This window comes from Argopecten irradians, chromosome 1, assembly GCF_041381155.1.
Source record: "Argopecten irradians isolate NY chromosome 1, Ai_NY, whole genome shotgun sequence".
Lineage (NCBI taxonomy): Eukaryota > Metazoa > Mollusca > Bivalvia > Pectinida > Pectinidae > Argopecten > Argopecten irradians.
Genome location: NC_091134.1, coordinates 61,727,047 through 61,743,915, shown reverse-complemented (window position 1 = coordinate 61,743,915; position 16,869 = coordinate 61,727,047). Strand labels below are relative to the sequence as shown.

The 16,869-nt window shown below is 35.9% G+C and overlaps 1 protein-coding gene across 3 annotated transcripts in view; it reads left to right on the top strand.

Moving 5' to 3' along the window:
* Positions 1-16,869, top strand: part of LOC138336795 (ralBP1-associated Eps domain-containing protein 1-like) — a 141,523-nt gene that overhangs the window by 98,201 nt on the left and 26,453 nt on the right. Inside the window, exons 2-5 of one of the 3 annotated variants that reach the window (XM_069286382.1) lie at positions 8,587-8,637; positions 10,442-10,499; positions 14,503-14,635; positions 14,857-15,199. In XM_069286382.1, the coding sequence (XP_069142483.1) occupies positions 14,534-14,635; positions 14,857-15,199 (445 nt within the window). In that variant the 5' untranslated portion in view covers positions 8,587-8,637; positions 10,442-10,499; positions 14,503-14,533. Of the gene's footprint in view, positions 1-8,497; positions 8,638-10,441; positions 10,500-14,502; positions 14,636-14,856; positions 15,200-16,869 lie in introns of those variants that run through there. The other 2 variants (XM_069286371.1, XM_069286362.1) reach the window with 2 other exon arrangements.

Here is a 16,869-nt window from a genome sequence, read left to right as displayed (position 1 = left end):
TTTTTTAAAGGTTAGAAATTGGACATATAGAGTATGTGCACATTGTTATATTGACTAAGTCAGGACATCATAATGATTGTAATTCTGTACCTACCTGAAAGGTGAAATTAAAAACCCCATGTAACAGCAGAGCTTTGCTGGCAGACATCTCAATGTTTGGCAATAACTGAACACATATTGTACAACTTTAAGGCTCCAGTGTGATCGACATTACACATGTTGTTGCTTGGTGTGAAAGAGGAAAACAGAAAAGGTGATGGGTTTTTATGGTTATGTAACGTAATATATCCTGAAGTAAACCCCAGCCAAGAAGTAACATTTAAACTGTAAACCAGAGCTGGTGTGGTATCAGAAACTCTGTCAAGGGGCAAAGGTTTTGTTGTTCTGTGATATTGGAATACACAGTAAGGGAAGACAATTGACAAAAGTTACAGGGGTGAGGGGTAAATGACTGAAAATTTTATTTTTTGTTAATTATAGACAAGGATGGGCTTATTATCAGGCATGGGCCTATTATTCGGATAAAATATGGTAATGAATTATCTGTTTCTACTAAACTAAACACAGGGGCTGTTGTTGGATAAATATGGTAATAAAAACACAATTGTCTGCTCTAGTCATTACAAGATGGCTGAAACCGTGATGGGACAATATCGAGATAATTTGATGGTGATGGAATGTTGGAGTGACAATCATGTGTCTCATGGCTTAACCAGCTCAGAGCTGGCCTGTTAAGGGATTTGATGGATCTGTAAATACCTCTGTGGTTTTTGACATGGTGCTGTTTGTAGATCTATGTTGGTCTGGGTGTGTTGGGATGATAGTCCACTAGCTACCAGACATCATATGTACAACATTACACTTTGGATTCACACTGTATTTCTTTGCCCATTCCATTGCCCCAATCACTTATTACTGACAGGAGATCAAGTGTTTTAAGTAGAGACAGGTGAGGACTATACAATCCAATTACAAACTTGGTCTAAATGTGATAGACTTTTGTTAAAAAGGTAAATGTTTTAAGTGTTTTGAATGCTGCAGCCTGCTTTGCAATGCCCAGCAATTTGATTTTTTTGTAATTTTAGAAAGAAAAACTAGTTAATAATTATCTGTTTTTTAGTTTCTCGGCAGAAACTGGAGAGGATTATGCGTTGACGTTGTGTATGTCAGTTTCTGATTGTTAGAGTCATAATCAGGATGACGTTATATAACTTTTGTGTCCTTTTTTCTCGAATTGGCAGAGTTAATTATGATGATGCTATAAACCTTTTGTGTCCTGGTTTCTGATTGGCAGAGTTATAATCATGATGATGTTATAACCTTTTGTGTCCTGGTTTCTGATTGGCAGAGTTAATCATGGTGATGCTATAACCTTTTGTGTCCTGGTTTCTGATTGGCAGACTTAATCATGGTGATGCTATAACCTTTTGTGTCCTGGTTTCTGATTGGCAGAGTTATAATCATGATGATGTTATAACCTTTTGTGTCCTGGTTTCTGATTGGCAGAGTGTTAATCATGGTGATGCTATAACCTTTTGTGTCCTGGTTTCTGATTGGCAGACTTAATCATGGTGATGCTATAACCTTTTGTGTCCTGGTTTCTGATTGGCAGAGTTAATCATGGTGATGCTATAACCTTTTGTGTCCTGGTTTCTGATTGGCAGAGTTAATTATGATGATGCTATAACCTTTTGTGTCCTGGTTTCTGATTGGCAGAGTTATAATCATGATGATGTTATAACCTTTTGTGTCCTGGTTTCTGATTGGCAGAGTTAATCATGGTGATGCTATAACCTTTTGTGTCCTGGTTTCTGATTGGCAGACTTAATCATGGTGATGCTATAACCTTTTGTGTCCTGGTTTCTGATTGGCAGAGTTAATCATGTTGATGCTATAACCTTTGTTTCATTGCCATGCTTTTAGAATTCATGTGGGACATAATTGAAATCCACATTTCTGGTTAATATATATATAATAATAAGTGTTTAATTTTAAACTAAGATAAAGTTTTGCTGAACATGAACATCACTTTTACCCTTTGTACATTTACATAGAGAAAGAATAAAAGTGAACATAAAAACCTGCAGACTACTCAGGGTGAATCAAACTTTTAGATACCACCATGTTATTGTGTACAGTTTGAGTGAAATATTGTATTTGTTTTGTTGCCACCATACCAGCTTACATGTGTATACAGGAATCCTAGAGTATGATGTAGGTCTTTGATTGCTATATATATATACTTACCAACACAGAAAGGATGTTTCCAGCTGTGGCCTCTGTGTCTTTACAGTCACATTAAGTAATACACAATTAAATTATTCATTGTTCTTTGATGGATAACAGATGAATTGTTATAGCTTAATGCTTGAGATATATGTGTTTGTAACAGATACCTAATTTCATTACCTAAATGGTAACCTGAGGACTTAGAGGTACAGTGTTATAGTAAAGGAAAACACATACTGTTATAGAGTATTGGGACACTAGGAAATAAACTGTAGATATTCAAGATTATACTTTATTTTAAAACAATATTTAAAATTACAATAGAGGAAATTGTTTATTCTTACAAGGACTTGACAGTTACTAATTGTTACTGGACCTGCCTTTATTATACAGTACAGAATCTTAATGCAGTAACCTTCTGTATTTGTATGTTAGTGAAGCTACTGGTTCCCATATATGCAGTAACCTTCTGTATTTGTATGTTTAGTGAAGCTACTGGTTCCCCACATGTATAAAGAAAACCAGAGACAGAAAGGACTGATAGGGCTCGGTTTACAGCATATAGGGCATGGTGACTGGTACTGACTATAACACTACATACTGGACGTATGTATCTTCTGTAAATATTTATCACTCACAGGTATTGGTTTATGGATTATACTAAAACAAATTCTTCATATATGTGATTTTTTTTAAGATTGATACTTTTTAGAAAGAAACGACATTGTTATGGTCAATTGCTTTAAGTTCCTTACTGGTCAGTGTAAAAAGTAACATAAAAAAGGGATCTTCATAAATCAACTTTGAGATACATATTGCAGGTTCTGCTATAGTGCAAACACAGTAAATATCTTGACATTTCTTGTGAAATATCGAGTAATTTGGTGCTTGAGTAGGGTAATTTTGGAATGCATTATTGGCTGTGGGATCTTATGGCTGAAATTTCTAGGCTCCCAATCACTGACTCTCCCATAACTAATACATAATTAGTAGTAACACTTCTGGAGAATCTTCAAGTCACATTCTGGTTTTTTTAAGTCACTATAGCAGGAATTGTTGGAATGTTATGTATTTATATACTCATGAAGTGATGTTATGTAAAGCTTAAGTGTGAGTAGGAATTAAATTTTGGGCAGTCGCCAGGTACTGACTGCAGGTCAGAGGGTTTTCTCTGGGTACTCCATCTTTCTATTCTACATCCCTGAATGACCTTGGCTGTTGTTAGAAAGTAAAACTAATGACATGCTGATGACAATATCTAATTTTAGTATTGTGGACAAAGTTAGTAATGAATTTTATCACCTTGAACGAATAGGTAATACCTCAAATATAGTAGATAAAAATATTATACTGCGATGCTTCCCTGTATTTCTCAACAACAACTTGAGGATCCTTCTGTGTGAGGAATTGGTATTATTAATAAATATTGAATATATCATCATTGCCATATAATGACATGGCTATTTATGGATTTTAGTCATGTAAGAAAATCTGAAAATATCCAAGGCTTGTTACAATGGCAATGAAATTATTCTTATTCTTTAATTGATTTTCTGTTTATTAGGTCATCTGACCCGTCGCCGTGCGTAAACTTTTCACATTTTGAACTTCTTCTCAAGTTCTACTGGTGCTAATTGGCTGAAACTTACATCAAAAGATCCTGGTCAGTGTTCTCCCTTAAGGAATTGTTCCTGCTGGTCCTAAGGACCGGCTGACCCTAAAAGTTACCGGTCCTGACTGAAAGTTGCTGGTCCTTACAAAGTTACAATTCATCTTTGTAGTTTATATAATTATTAGCAAAGTAAAAGTTTTACTATGAAAATATATCTGCATATCCGGATTAGTATCGTAGGCTCTCAACAAAGTCAGAGGCATACAAGGATGAAACGTAGGGGGGGGATTTGGAATGGCTGAGATGCGTTTTACCATGTATTCTAATGATTTTAAAGTGTTCTTAATACGGTAATTTTTCGATTTTTAAGTTACTTGCATTTAGAAATGATAATTGTGAGTGGCGTCATACCATTATGCAACCCAGCTCGATCTGAAATACTGGATTCACACCATCGGTACATTAATTGTTGTGTAACTCAAAAGAATAATGAATTGACTTTCTTGCTAAGACATATAAACAAATCAATCTTTTAAGAAGCATTTCTTGAAATAGTATAATCCCTTGATGGACATTTTTAGTCTAGTTCGTGTGTATTGAATTTTCATTATTAAAGAACATCTTGAATGTTTTAGTAAACTCACCGCGCAGCAGAAAATTTTCTAAAATGAAGTTTTGTACAGTTTGATTTTCGACCTTTCTACAATTCTACAGCTATTTTTTGTTTGTATATATATCTTCTATCTGGACCAAAAGTTGCCGGTCAAAGGACCAACTACACGGTAAAAATTGTCTGCCCGACTATAAAATTGCCGGTCACGGGCAGACGGACAGGCTTAATTTTGAACGCTGGACATGGTCCCGACAAAATGTTGTTATTTTCGGTCGATCAGAAATCCTATATGCCACAGCTGCCATCTTTAAAAACGTATTTTGAACTTTTTCTCAAGTTCTATCGGTGCAATTTGACTGAAACTTGCATAAAATGATCTGACATGGTCCAGACAAAGTGTTATTATTTTTCGTGTCAATCCGAAATCCAAGATTGCTGCCACAGCTGCCATCATGAATAAGTATTTTGAACTTCTTTTCAAGTTCTAACAAAGCAATTTGGCTGAAACTTGCATAAAACGATCCTGACATGGTCCTGACAAAGTGTTGTTATTTTTTGCATTGATCCAAAATCCAAGATGGCCACCACAGCCGCCATCTTGAAAACTTATTTTGAACTTCTACTCAAGTTCTACCAGATCAAAAGTATTCCCAAAAGCCAGGCTCTACGTATCCGCAGAATATGCAGTGACACCGCAGATTTTGAAAACCAGATGATGATTATGAAAGAACATTTCCTGAAAAGGGGCTATCCAGCAAAATTGATCAATAAAAGCATCAACACAGCATGTCAAATACCGAGGGAAAATTTACTTGAGAGAGCCAACACCAACAACCGGAAAAAAGTTCTACCGCTGGTCACAACATTCAATCCAAGAAACCCACACTTCCTAAAAAATATTCGAAACCATAGCGTGATTTTGAACTCCGCCACAGACACGTCTGCTATTTTAGAAAAAAACATCATCGTAGCATACAGAAGGACACTTAATCTAAAGGATATCCTAGTACACGCAAAAGCAAATAATACCAACAAAACTTTAGGTTCTTCCCCATGCAACTCACCATGCCATACCTGTCCGTACATGAAAACGAAACGAACCATAACTAGCCACAAAACCGGAGCCAATTTCAAGATAAAAAGCTCTATAACTTGTACCACACCTAGTGTGGTCTACGTAATTGAATGCCGCAAATGTGGAATTCAGTACGTGGGCCAAACTTCCAACAATATTCAAGAAAGAATGAGAGGCCATTTCTACGATATCAAAAACGCCAACGAGTATAAACAAGTATCGCGCCACTTCTCCACATGCAACCATCATATTGATGACGTCATCATCATTGGAGTAGCAACCACAGTAAACAACAACAACATCCGCCTACGAACCGAGGAGGCGTGGATCACGAATCTGCGCACTCTACAACCGGACGGTCTCAACATCCAATTTTAACTATGGCCAATATCAAATTTACCAAGAAGAAACCTATCCAATCTTCTACTGAACGAAAGCCGCAAAAACATATTCAATGCTCCAAGTGCATTACCAAACTCAGCACCATCGCTGCACTAAGAAGACATATGAAGAACAAACATAGTGTGCAAGTCACCAGATATGAATGCCGCATTTGTCTAAAACACTACTGCAGGAAAGACGTAGCCGCAAGACACGTCAGGAATGTACACCCAGAAGAAGATATCACCACATCCATCACAACAGAACAATTTTCTCCACGAGAGTTAGCTACTAAACCTACTGCTTGGAAACCACCATTCGAAGCCAGCAAGGTAGATTTCAACAAAAAGATCTAAATTCAGAATTACCTATGCTCCTGAGAAATATCACAGAGAACACACTGAACAACCCATGGAATCCAACATCGATAACACACTAGAAGAAGATCTATATCTATCTTCGGATGATGAAGAGATATATTCCAGGAACTGTCATCATTCTTTATACAATTATGTAGCTTATGATGATAAACCTCAATCCCCTATGAACATGAACAGTCTGGAAGATACCTTTTGCCTAGATGAGCATGATGTGAACGTAACACAACCAGAAGTCCTTATACACTCCGTGTACGGCATTTTCAAATCCACAAAAGACTTATAACTGTATATATTTTGATATAGCTCTGTATACATTTGTCCATTCACAAATAATCTATTGTTCATTACGTCATTAATGTTACCGCAATTCTTTACTTTAGCGTCACTGTTGGTATACCCAAATTGTCCTGATGACGACCGCCTAGCGGCCGAAACATGTAGACAATTTGTTCCTCTAAATAATAAAATCAACTGCAATGGATGTTGAGTATCCTTTTATTCTTTGATTATGTCTTCACATCCTAAGGATCTCTGTTGAATATCACGTGATATCCATCCAGCAGTCGTGGCAGTCTCAGTCTTGTACACTTCAGAGCGTTGGTTCTCTTACTCTACATGTTTTATCAAGTTCTACTGGTGCAATTTGGCTATAAATTAAAGTGTTGTATTTTTTTCGGGGTTGATCACAAATCTAAGATGGCTACAATGACACACTATCTAATTAATTTCCTATAAGATTATTGCCAAGGTAGTCAGATGACTGTTAAGTCCTTGGGCCTCTTGTTTTAATATTTACACTGTTGATCTCATAGAGATGATCAGTGCAGGTGAACTGAGATTTTGGTTACTTAACTTATGAAATAAACTGTAATAATTATATAATATCTCTGTATGCTACTATTATTGTAGAAGATATCTATAATTACAAATCAAGGACTAACATTTAACAAATAGGATCTATAATGATAAATGACAGACAATGATCAGAAATGACAAACTTGATTAGTCTCTATAATTCATTTAAATATTCTCCCCAGGGAAGGATGGCTGTCATATCCATTTTCTCTTTTCATTAGTTATGCTTGTCAATCGAGATACGGCAATCATGAATATAGAAACTTAAAGGAATTCTACCATAATAAGGATTATTTTTCTTAATTTGTAGTCAGTGTGAACAACTATAGAGCAAGGTTTTAATGTAGCATCTTGTTCCTTATGTAACATCGCTGTTGAATGGTATTATGGTCGCAGTGATTTTTGTAGAATTAATGGTTGACTATAATGCAGTTATCTCCCCTATTAAATGTCTCGTTTCCATCCATTATGATGGAGATTACATGTTATCTCTGATCAGTATCTGTCTGGGATTTATAATCTAATTACCTTGGACACAGAAACACTGTTAGCTGGAGCCCATGTAAGTGTTACTACATTCATGTGCTGAATGGAGCTATATATGTTCTGTTGCTACGAAATATCCTAAAGGTATTTTTAGATAAATGATCTGTTTATGTCTAAGTAGATGATTTCCATGACACCATTAAATGGGAGGGGTGTGGGGTGGGGAATGGTGTATGAATAATCCTACCCACATCAGTCCCCATCCATATTTCATTTATTCTCGCAATAGCTACAGAAGAATACAATCCCTATTGCCAGTATTGGCTACACTCTTAAACAAGGTCAATCAGATTGAAATCTTTAAATGGTTTCTTTTTGATAACTAATGAGATTTAGAGACCTGATATCCGCCATGTACGTAGCATGCAGAAATGAATGAAGGACTAATTAGTGTTCAAATGAATGACCTTGACTTTCATTCAAAATTACAGAGATCAGTTTGGCTAAAATCTTTGGATACTGAGCCTATAGCATGCTGGACGTCTAATTTGTTTAAATCAATTACCTTGATCTTCATTTTAAAGTCACAGTAGAGTTAAAAAGGTTTAACTCTTTCAAAACGTGTTTGAATACTTTTGATACAACATCTAGAGGTACAAATAATGCATGACACTGATCATGATGAGCTGACAACATCATCGGTGCAAATATAATAATAAACTAATGAGGGTATCAGGCTGACAAACTGACCACAGTCCCTGATTCACAGGAACTGATGATCAGGCTTAGCCTCTGATTCAGGAACAGTTGAATTAAGTATTTTATCATAATGTATACACATGCATCAAGTTGATAGAGGAAAGGACAGCAGGTTCAGGAAGTATGCATCGGAAACTAGGAATATTATCTTTTGTCCTGCAGTCATATCTAATGTAGAGAATTTTCTTTGTTTCAGGAAAAGATATTCCTCTCCCAAAGTTTACTCGACAGAACCAGAACGATATTGGTAAGTTTGTTTAAATATTTTGTTTCACATCTTTCCTACCCTATAATATCAATTTTCATTCCAAAAAGAGCCATTTTGTCTAGAATGTTTAGATCTCCATCCCAGTGACTGCTAATGCCAGTGAGGCTCACAGTTGAAGGGGAGATTTCAATGTTTATTAGTTTCACAACAGTTGAAGTTGTCACCTTGACTGACGATGACTTGGTGGTCCTGGCCAGGTCCTCACCAATGACTTATTCATGTTATTGATTACAGAAATTCCCAAACAGTAGATACAGTGTTTATAGGGTTCCTGCAATAGATAGGTCTGTTCTACCTAATCATCGCTGTCTGCAATTGAAACCTTCTTCTGAGGTCGCATTTTGAGGTCGCCATCGCATGCCGAGTAAATCTGAACGTGATAGATACTTTATTGTCAAGTGTAGAGTGATTTCAAGCATCAAGGTGACTGTGATCGATTTGTCTAACTCAATTAGCCTTCCTAAATATACACAGCAGAAAAAGTCTTGAGATTTACCTAGATTATCATCAGGGATACCGATCATGACCTATAGATTACTGTAGAATAAGCTTAGTTTTTGTCGATGATGCTAAACTGATATCTTTTTATGCAAATTAAAAAAAAATCATTAATTATATTGCAATGGTTAACGATGCAGATAACATAGAGATGATGGTATTTTACTTTGACATTAAGAACTAATTTTCTTCCTCTTAAAGACAAAATGATCAGATTTCCACCAGAGATATTTTTCTACTTAAAAAGAGTTCTTCTAATTTGATAGCTTTTCTGATTGTAAAATGAAAATCTCTTGTAAATCAGGTATAAGATCACTTGAAGCATAATCTTTTTTTTTTCATATTAACGGATAAATTAATCTTCAGCTTTGATGATTATTGATGTTTCCAGCATCCTATTTCTATTTCCATACCATGAAATTAAAAAGCAACATTCAAAGTACTCTCAGACTAAATTTTGTTTTTTCAGTTTCCCCCTCATAAGCATCCTTCAGATCAATACTTTGAGTGATAAATATAAGTTATAAAAACTTGATTAACAAAATGGTGTGAAATACTACAATTTGAACATTTCAGTAATTTCTGGAGTAATTCCTGCAGGCTGTATGATGTAGGCATTGAAAATTGCTTTCTGCTGGATATCTAATGAAGCTGCATGCAGGCTTCCTGATGATTGTTTCTTAATTCATGAAAACCTGAATCTATATGAAATCTACGAAATGCACAACAAAATTCAAACAGATTTTCAAATTTTAATCAAGTAATAAAGGCACAATTATATTATTTATGAATGCTGTCATCAAAGTATATTTACCAGAAATTCAGATAACTTACATTGTATAGCCTGACTGATAGTCTCTGTCAGTTGTATCAATACAGTAACCCTCATTCATCAGTGACAGATTGCTCAGAGTTTGCTTGTAAATAATCCCAACCTATTCCTGTCACATCAAGCAAGTTATATAATTTCTGTGATGAGAATTTCACAAATTGTGTATAGGTGTGAGCATGCTCTAAAGATAGACTATGCATATAGCAGGTAACTCGGGGGCAATGCCACAATGTATACTAACTGTAGAATTGAAAACCGGAATCCAAAATTATGACCAGTGCAGGCAATTTACCAGACTGGCAATACAGAAGGAATTACAGTTATGTTTCAGGTGGAACTAAATCCGCTATCTGTGGAAGGTATACATTTTGTCAGTTTAGGAATGATGTAGGTTACAAATGTGATGTTTTTACTGTAGGTATTGATAGCTATATTATTTTGTTTTCTTTGCAGATAAAAGATTAGTTCCTCCTCTTCAAAGCACTACCCAAGAAGTTTCGGTGACAGACAGGTGTGTACCTTACAATCACACAATAAGGGCCTTTTTAGGTCACCTGAGACGAAGTCTCAAGTGACCTATTCTAATTGCCTTTTGTCCGTCGTCGTCCGTCGTGCCTTGTGCGTCGTCTGTCATATGTCAGTAAACAATTTACATTTTTGATTTCTTCTCCAAAACTGCTGAAGCAATTTCAATGAAATTTTGCACAAACCTTCTAAGGCATAAGGCCAATCAAAATTGTGAATTATATGGTCCTCACCCCCCCCCCCCCCCAGGGAGCTATGGGAGGGGCCAAAAGGGGTAAAATTGACTAAAATTTCAAAAATCTTCTTCTCCACTCACAGATGTGATGGAATTTAATACTCTTCATAGATAGAAAGGTCCTAAGGTCCTTTACAAAAATTGTGAATTATATGACCCTGGGGTCTCAGGTTTCCCCCTGGGGAGGGGGTTAAGTTTACAATAGTTTATATAGGGAAAACACATTTTTGAGTATTATTTGATCATTTGTAATAGGAAATGAGTCAAATATTGTCAGAATTATCAGTATGAGATGGCCATTGAATCCTATTAACCAATTTTCCATGACTGACCCCCAGGGGCCTTAGGGACGGGGTCAAAAGGGGTCAAATAGGCTATAACTTCAAAAATCTTCTTCTGGAATTCTGGAAATGTTAGAATCACATACTCTTCATAGATGGAAAGATCTTGAGCTCCTTTACAAAAATTGTGAATTATATGACCCTGGGGTCTCACGTTTCCCCTTGGGGAGGGGGTCAAGTTTACTATAGTTTATAGAGGGAAAACACATTTATGAGCATTTTTTGCTCAATTTTCATAGGAAATGAGTCAAACTTGTTTAGAATTATTAGCCTGAGATAATATTTTAATATTATATCTATATTGGTCCTGGTCAAACCCCTGGGGGCAGATGGGTGGGGCCAAAAGGGGCAAATAGGCTAAAACTTTTAAAATCTTATTCTTAAATACTGGAAATGGTAGAATCAAATACTCTTCAAAGATGGACAGGTCTTAAGGTGTTTTATGAAAATTGTGAATTATATGACCCTTGGGTCTCACAGTTCCCCCTGGGGAGGGGGTCAAGTTTACTATAGTTTATATAGGAAAAACACATTTATGAACAATTTTTGCTCAATTTTCATAGGAAATGAGTCAAACTTGTTTAGAATTATTAGCCTGAGATAACATTTTAATATTATATCTATATTGGTCCTGGTCAACCCCCTCGGGGCAGAGGGGCGGGGCCAAAAGGGGCAAATAGGCTAAAACTTTAAAAATCTTCTTAAATACTGGAAATGGTAGAATCAAATACTCATCATAGATGGACAGGTCTTAAGGTGTTTTATGAAAATTGTGAATTATATGACCCTGGGGTCTCAGGTTTCCCCCTGGGGAGGGGGTCAAGTTTACTGTAGTTTATATAGAGAAAACACATTTTTTGAGCATTATTTAGTCATTATAATAGGAAATTAGTGAATTGTAGTCAGAATTATCCCTATGTGATGGCCATTGAATCTTATTACCAAATTTTCCATGACTGATCCCCAGGGGCCTTAGGGGCGGGGCCAAAACGGGTCAAATAGGCCAAAACTTTAAGAATCTTCTTCTGAAATTCTGGTACTGGTAGAATCAAATACTCTGCATAGATAGAAAGGTCTTACAGTCCTTTATAAAAATTGTGAATGATGTGACCCTGGGGTCTCATGTTTCCCTCTGGGGAGGGGGTCAAGTTCACTTAAGTTTATACAGGAAAAACACAAAACTGGGTTAGAATTATAACCCTGAGATAGCATTTTAACATCATATCCATATTGGTCCTGGCCGACCCCCAGGGGCCAGAGGGGTCGGGCCAGAAGGGGTCAAAATAGATAACATTTCAAAAATCTTTCTTCTGAATTCACAGATTTGATGGAACCAAATAATCTTCATAGATTAAAAAGTCAAATTTACAAAATCACTGACTGACTTCAAGGGCCTGATGGGCAAATATATAGTGTTTATATGCATGTCTTTGTTTAATTCTGTATCTGAACTCAGGTGACCGTTAAGGCCCATGGGCCTCTTGTCTGTTTATGAACCAATTAGACCCCACCACCACCACAATGGGATTGGTATTTTCAATTTTGACCTTTTAGGCCACAAAATGTCTTTATCCAATCAAAATTCAGCACTTTCCTGCTTTGATTGGTTACTATCTTCATCCAATCAAACACAATACAATCTACCTGTGATCTGTGTACCGTAAATTGGGATATTTTTGATGTGGTCATATTTTGGTTTATTTGGCGTTAGGCATGAAAGTGCCAAAATTTAACAAATCAATATTTGGCTTCGTATTTATTTGTTGTATATAACGATCAAAACATCTACATGTTATTTATCAGGTATATGTATGTGATCACTTTCTCACAGATAAATATATAAACATATATTTAAGGTATGTTCTGTCAACTGCAAAAACTTTACCTGTGCGAGTCTTTCTTTTGTCCAAACATGAACATCATTAATTAGATATGTGACTATGAATCACTTCTATTGAAGACAAAGATTTCAGAGGGTTGTCTTTGTATCAATGGCTTCAAAACTAATCAAGTCAGTTTTTCATTGCTGCAGGTCTTCATAATTTTTATATTTTAATCAAATCAAATTGGACGCATAAATTATTAGGGAAATGCCAAATTTAAACACACCAAAATTTAAACACCCTGTTTTGATACAAAAGCGCCAAAATGTTCGGATGCCACAATATCCCAATTTACGGTACATGATGTACTTCATTAAAACCTTTACTCATGACTTCATTGTCTTGGTCCATACCCTGTTGTAATCTTGCTATAAATCAAAATATTCTTAAAATATAGCAGATTATTCAGACAGAAGTAATTTTTGTCACACTTGAAAAATGCATTGGAGGAACAGTTAGGTGATCACTGAAATTAGCAGATTTTGAAACAATTGATGAAATGGAAACCCTTTATTGTGAATTATCACCAGAGAATTAAAAGAGCTACAAAGTCATTTTGACACACAAAATGTGCTTTCTGTTCATGGAAAGTGAGTTTTCAACTAAGGGGATAATATAAAAGACCATGGAAAAGAAATGAAAAAAGAGAAGGAAGCAGCTAGAAATGAGAAAAGAGATACATCTATATAAATAATGGTTTAATGTAAGATTCTGAAAATCTTAGATATAAGAAAAAAATCTAGATTTGTTGCAGTGTTAAGATACTAGATAACTTTTTGACAACAGTACTTTGATGTTTACTAAAACTATTTGAGAGTTTGCCTATTGAGGCCGACATGTTTATGGATCTGTCAGAGCAGTTTGTTTGGCTGAAGGAGGAGATTGATTACGTCAGCTTTATACACCTCTAACATACAGACCAGGCTTGTTACTTCACACATAATGCCCTATGTATAACATATCTACACAGGCATAAGTCAGTAGGGTTGGATCTCTTTTCTCTTATTTTTGATTTGATGGGGAAGATTGGAAGAATTTGCTTCTGGCAGAAAAAACAAATCCAGACAAAAAATTGTTTAGGTTAGAAGTTTATATGAGTGCAGTTAATGATGTTGGGTAATATGTTAAGGAAAACATATATAGTGGCTGTGCTTATTGTAAAACTGTGTCAGAGTTAGAGGCCTGATAAGTCAGAGGAAAGCATCAGTCAAGTCTTCAATATGAAGCAGATTTTGGTTACATACAGTTTTTGGTGATAATTGAATACACTGAAGACAATGAGGTAAAGTTTTTACAAAATAGAAAATGTAGAATGTGGAAATGAAGAGAATATGATCAAACTTCACCTGAAATGTTTGTACTTTGACCTCAGCTGTGTTTTACCTTGACTCCTTTTGTGTGGCCTTGACTTGCTTTGATAAACCTTAATTATGTCATCAGTTGTAGGTAACTTTTCCTATAGCTGTTTGTAATATTGACGTTACTCTGTTTGCTATTGCTGTTTGTAATATTGACATAACTCTGTTACAGGCCTCCTGTCCAAGGAAGTGCACAACAACCAATGCAAACAGCTGCTGGTCAGCTCCCTCCCCCACCCGCCAACAAAAAATCACATAGTCGAAACCTGTCTGGTCAGTACCGAAGTCTTGATCAACAGGGGCAGGTAATTAACCTCTTGTTCCTTTCATTAGAAAAAACTCTGTAATTTCAATGATCTTATTTCCAAGATAAATAAGGTGTTATGTCATAATTTCTCTTACATGAGATTGTTCTACAATTGTTATGTAAGCCATTGTTTTTGCTTCTGACATTGAAGTATTCTCCATTCTGATATATTGGGGTAGTTTTTGATATAATCCTAGTGCGAATTTTATTAATTTTCAGATAAATTCTAGAGACGACTCTCCACACAATGCAAAATCTCCACCTTTTTCTCCGAAACAATCTCCACCCTCCTCTCCACCCGTCGTACCCCCTACCCAGAATGCAATACAACCAATCCCAACTGCTTCCACCATTCCAGCGGTTGTCACGGTGACAGCCAATCAGAATTCATTTCCAACCAACACTCCAACAGTGATTCCCAGTGGGGCCCAGACTACAATTCAGACGGGGCCAAGTGGGGGACCCAGTGGGGCGCCCCCTGCCGGTTATGTTGCTAACTCAATGAATTCCACACACGAAGCAGGCTGGGCGTCATTCGAGGATGACGGGAGTGAATGTCACGGTAAGGCAAGGTGTTAGTGTGTTATGTGGTCAATGTGCAGTCAAACTTTGTGATGCACAGACAAATAGGTACAATAATAGTTATGTACCAAAAATGTATTTCAGTGAAATAAAATAAAATCTCTACTGATAATTCTTTGATGTTTCTCTGCTGTCACGTGTTGGAATAAAATCATTGGACAAATATTTTTACTCGGTATATCATAAAATGGAATGACAAATATTCTTACCTGGTATATTATAGAATGACAAATATTCTTACCTGGTATATTATAGAATGTTAAAATTTGTTCCACAGCAGTAACATATCATTACGGTAATATAACTTATTAACTAATGTCGTAATTAAAACTGAAAGGCATCAATTGAAATCAAACTTAGAGGATGTCTCCTTCATTCATAAGCAATGTAACAAGAAAACAAAAAATGGAATCGAAAGTGTAGGATATTTACTTCATAAAAGTGACCTCCTAAAAGTCAAAACAGAAAGTGAAAGTGTTAACTTTGTGATGAGGTCTTTTGACAATGCTTTTGTATTGTTCCTTTGTATGGAGTGTTACAGTCAACTACTCAAGGAACATTACCCAAACACAACAAGAACTGCTTGTGTAACGGAGGAAATGGCCTAGCCGATAAATCACTTGGTATCACATTCCTATGTCGTAATGATATCAGAAAGCGTTCAACATTTAACTAAAATGTAAATGTTGTATTGATTTTCAATAAGTTCTGATACAGTTTCATTACACATGGGCTGCAGTACCGACACCAGAATAAATAATGGCAGAAAATAACATAGAAAACACTCATGCAGATGTCAAACTCCATTTTGATTTTACACTATGCTATCACGTTTGCACAGATTCTGATGAATAGGGAGTTGAGATTGTAATTTCTGACACTCCTGAATGGCTATCCAACAACTTAGCCAACAGAAAATGAAGTTTCTGGCATTCCATTTTGTATTCCCTGTTTTAAATTGACAATCTGAAAGACTTGTTAACGTACTAGGAATTCTAGCCATTTTTGATTAGCACAACATTAATTTTTAACTGGTGACAAGAAGAAGACCGATTGCTTTTTATTACATGACTACTGACTAGAGGTGAAATTGCACTCAAAGAAAGCTTGTAACTTACAATCAATTGTACTTGATTTGTTTCCAAGTCATTTAAGCAACTAAGTACATACCATATTTTTAGCTCGCCTATTCGAAGAATAGGGGGAGCTAATGTTGTCACCCCGGCGTCGGCGTCAGCGTTGGCGTCCCATTTCACGTTAAAGTTTTTGAGCAAGTTTCTGTTTCGTCAATTGTTTAAGCTTAAGTCATCATAAATGTTTATGATTTTATTTTCCTAATGTGTATGGATGCTGAACGTGATAATACAACCAATTTGGGGCCCTTTAGGGGTTTTTTGAGTCTGTGTATTTGTCATATTTCCATGTTAAAGTTTTTGAGCAAGTTTCTATTTTGTCAATTGTTTAAGCATAAGTCATCATAAATGTTTATGATTTTATTTTCCTAATGTGTATGGATGCTGAACGTGATAATACAACCAATTTGGGGCCCTTTAGGGGTTTTTTGAGTCTGTGTATTTGTCATATTTCCATGTTAAAGTTTTTGAGCAAGTTTCTATTTTGTCTATTGTTTAAAGTGTACACGGAATGGTT